This window comes from Calliphora vicina, chromosome 3 (genome assembly GCF_958450345.1).
Source record: "Calliphora vicina chromosome 3, idCalVici1.1, whole genome shotgun sequence".
Taxonomy (NCBI): Eukaryota; Metazoa; Arthropoda; class Insecta; order Diptera; family Calliphoridae; genus Calliphora; species Calliphora vicina.
The window spans coordinates 85,328,520-85,332,862 of NC_088782.1; the positions used below are offsets into that span (position 1 = coordinate 85,328,520).

Here is a 4,343-nt window from a genome sequence, read left to right on the forward strand (position 1 = left end):
CAAGTGCAATTGGTTTACTAATATATTCTTTATAAAAAACCAAAAGCAATATACATAGTTATTGTTTACTGCTTATTCCGTAAAAGAAAAGTTTTTATAAAATCAAAAGCAAAATAACTTCATGCTCTTCCTTGTTCTTCATTCTCTCCAATAATAAAAGGAAAAAAAGTGTGGTGAAAAATTCAATATTGTCAAAGCAGCGATTTTTACACCATGTTTTATGAAAATTAAAGCAGTTTACTTTCTCAGTTTTACTTAACATCAGATTGTGTTTTCAATATTTTTATTATAAATGCTGTGTTTAAAATAATACAAATCTCAAAACAAAATACAGTCCGCTACAAAAAGAAAACCATCAGCTATAATATCATTTTGCTCAAACAAAAAATAAGCTATTGTGAAACAATCATTTCGCAATAAATAACAAATTAAAATAACTAATTAAAATTTCGAGTAATTAAATATTAAAAAACAAAAATAAATTTTTACATCTATACGATAAATTTGATTATTCTCAGAATAATAAAAAGAGCTAAACATTGGTGTGTTGACAACACTAACATATTTATCAGGCATTTCTCATACAGAGTTACCATTTTATTTTTAATTTTTGTACAAATCAAAAAACTAAATATTAAATAAAATTTCGAAAATAAAAAAAAAAATTTTTCGTTGAACATAAAACTGATCAGCGGTAACACTGATCTGCAATTATCTGTACTTAACCCTCTAAGAAACGAAGTTCATGTTAAATTGTGCTCATCGTTTGCCTTTTTTGCTAAACAAAAAATAAATTAAACAATTTTTCCCTGTTAGATAATGACTGGTTATTTCATAAAACCGCTGATGTTATGAATTTAACATTTTTTCACTAATAATTTGAAAGCAAACTAGTTTGAACTATATTAATTCTCGTTTTTTGAACCATTTTTTTTAACTAGATAAAGAATATCTAGTGCTATTCTTCAATAGCCCCGAATTCAAAAACGAATTACGTAAAGCAAACTAGTTTGAACCATCTTCATTCTCGTTTTTTGAACCATTTTTTAACTAGATAATGAGTATCTAGTGCTAGTCTTCAATAGCCCCGAACTCAAAAAAAACTCCAAAATCAAATATAATTCTAATCAGCTCAAACTATATTCATTTTCAGTTTTGATTCTTTTGAACTAGATAACGGGTATCTAGTGCTAGTTATAGCCCCTTTAATCAAAAACGAATATTGAATTTTGCAAGAACCGACATAAATAATCTGTTCAAGCTTTTTTTATTCTCATTTTTTACTCTTTTTTTACTAGATAACGGGTATCTAGTGCTAGAACTTACTAGCCCCTTAACTCTATAACGAGAATAAAAAACACTTAACAGATATTTAGTGCTAGAGCTTTCTAGCCCCTTAACTCTACTACCAATTCAACTCTATAATCTAAAACAATACATTGATAAAGTCTCATTGTTATTAATTTTAACTAGATAACGGGTATCTAATGCTAGTACTTACTAACTCCTTAACACTAATTTGAGAATAGAATATTTCAAAATTCCCAATTCAACTTATCCAAACACAACTTTAAATAGTGCAGTTTTTCAATCCATAAAGAGTAAAAACAAACTCTATTTTCCCACTTTTATTGCACTATTTCCAAAGAATATATCTAACACTTTTCTAAAAAGTAAAACAAATACTCAATTTATATTCAAAATTCGCATACGTAAACCATTTAAAAATGACTTCTACATCTCAGAAAAATTCTAACCCATCTCCTAAGGAGCAGTTTGTATTCGATTGTGGCCATATGCTCCAGTTCTGTGAAAGATTTAACAGGGCACCTATAGAAGACCAAACCGAATCGGTCTTAGAAGTCAAGTTGAAAGACTTAGACACTAGATGGAACAAAGTAGAAGCTTCATATGAAAAAGTTATATTAGCTCAAGATGAGTTAGTTAAGCCCGAATTCAAAGAAGAGGCAAAGACGAATTTTGATGTGTGTGTAGACGCTTATTACCATTGTATATCCCAAATTCTTAATTTAATGAAAGCTTTCCGAATGGACAATTCCAATGTCCAAGGTTTTGATACGTCTGCACGTTATTCTCTCCCACCACAAGCTATTACCCAAAATATGGCACCCGATAATTCTAATAATTGCATTAAACTTCCTCCCTGTGACACTGAAGTTTTCAAAGGCAGTTATGAACAATGGCCATCTTTCCGGGACATGTTCACTGCAGTGTACATAAATCATTCAAAACTTTCTCACGTCACAAAGTTATATCACCTTCGTAACAAAACGAAAGGTGAAGCAGGTGCAGTTGTAAAAAGATATCCACTTTCTCATGATAACTTTGATTTGGCATGGAATGCTTTGAAAACTCGGTATGAGAATAAACGGGTACTTGTAGATAACCAGATTAAAATCCTCTTTGATATCCCAGCAGCAACTAACGAAAACAGTGAGTCTATTAGAAGAATACAATCTTCTGTTAATGATTCATTAGCTACTCTTACAACTCTTGGAGTACAAGTGGAAAGTTGGGACCCAATTCTCATTCGTCTAATATCTACTAAATTTCCAGATTTAACCCTTTCTCTGTGGGAACAGTCACTTACATCTCCTCGCGATCTTCCTAAGTGGTCGCAAATGTCTCAGTTTCTGGTAGATCGATACGAAGCTGTAGAACGCATCGATAGTATTAGAACCTCAAAAGATAACTTTAGCCTGAACAAATCAAAATCACCAAATATACAAGCGTATACTTCACATGAAAATTTGAACGTATCTTGCATGTTATGCAATGAAGATCATAATCTAAGAACTTGTCGTAAGTTTCGAAAATTTTCAATACAACAAAGAATCGACTTTGTATATAAAAATAACATTTGCAATAATTGCTTAGGCTCATCACATTTAAAAGCAAATTGTAAAAGTAAGAAAACTTGTCTCTTTTGCAAAAAACTTCATGACACACTTTTGCATATGACAAGAACATCTCAATACCCATCTCAGAATATTGAAAAATCTGAAAAGAAAGATATTCCTAGAAATGTTTCCGAAAAACCTTCCCTACATGTTACTCAAATACATCAAACGAATAATCAAGTTGAAGGCCCTTCAGGATCAAAACAAATTCACGCTAATTGTTCCACAAGTAACGAAAACATTCTATTACGAACTTCTTTAATGCAAATAGAGTATAGAGGAGAACTATTTACGATACGAGCTCTAATTGATCCAGGTAGCCAACGAACCTTCATAACTGGAAAAGTAAGAAACCGACTTCAACTTCCTTACCAAAAATCTCACTTCGAAGTTATAGGCATTGGTGGGCAAAAGCAATCTGCGAACAAAGAGTGCGAGTTCGTATTGTACGCCAAAAGATATAATATACGAATCCCAGTTAAAGCAATAGTATTGCCCAAAGTTACAAAACAACTTCCAGCGTTCAGTTTCGAAATCCTTTATTCAATGCAACTTGAAGAAATAGATTTAGCAGACCCTACATTTAACAAGACTTCCCAAATAGATCTGATTCTAGGCAATGATTATGAACATTCAATTAACATTGCTGGTATAAAGAAAAATATTTGTGGCCAAACATCAGCCTACAATACAATTTTCGGATGGGTACTTAGTGGACCCATGAAAGCCCAAATCGTTCAATCTTTTACAACTACTGTTATCCCTGCTGATACGACAGATCTCAATACTCTCTTAAAGAGATTCTGGGAACAAGAAGAAATACCCTCAGCCCCTTCAAATTCTGTTGAAGATGAAATTTGTGAACGTTTTTATGCCCAAACGACTAAACGTAATGAAAATGGCAGAAACGTAGTAAGATTGCCATTTAAAAAAGAGTATCCCGAAAAAATCTTCCTTGGTTCGTCAAGATTCATTGCTCTAGCACAATATGCTAGAATGGAGAAAACTCTATCTAAAAATCCCGAACTTCATTCCCATTACATGGCAGTTCTGAACGAATATTTAGCTCTCGGTCACATGGAAGAAACTTCATCGCAAGAACATATGTCCCAAAATAAATGTAATTCCTTCTATTTACCACATCATGCCGTCGTTCGGCCAGAACATAAAACCACGAAGGTTAGAGTTGTTTTCAACGCTTCACGAAAAACAAAATCTCAATTTGCTCTTAACGATGTTCTCTATACAGGCCCTACTTTACAAAACGATTTGATAACTGTAATACTAAATTGGAGAAAATATCAGTATGTTTACAGCGGAGATGTACAAAAGATGTATCGACAAATTCTTGTACATCCAGAAGATAGACCCTTTCAAAAAATTCTCTTCCAAAATCAACCCGATGGTCCCATTACAGTTTAA

At 32.3% G+C, this 4,343-nt stretch overlaps 1 protein-coding gene across 1 annotated transcript; it reads left to right on the top strand.

Moving 5' to 3' along the window:
- The first annotated feature begins 1,727 nt into the window (after positions 1 to 1,727).
- On the top strand, positions 1,728 to 4,343 carry LOC135955595 (uncharacterized). Its single transcript, XM_065505949.1, has one exon. It carries the CDS (start codon positions 1,728 to 1,730, stop codon positions 4,341 to 4,343), a length of 2,616 nt encoding a protein of 871 aa, XP_065362021.1.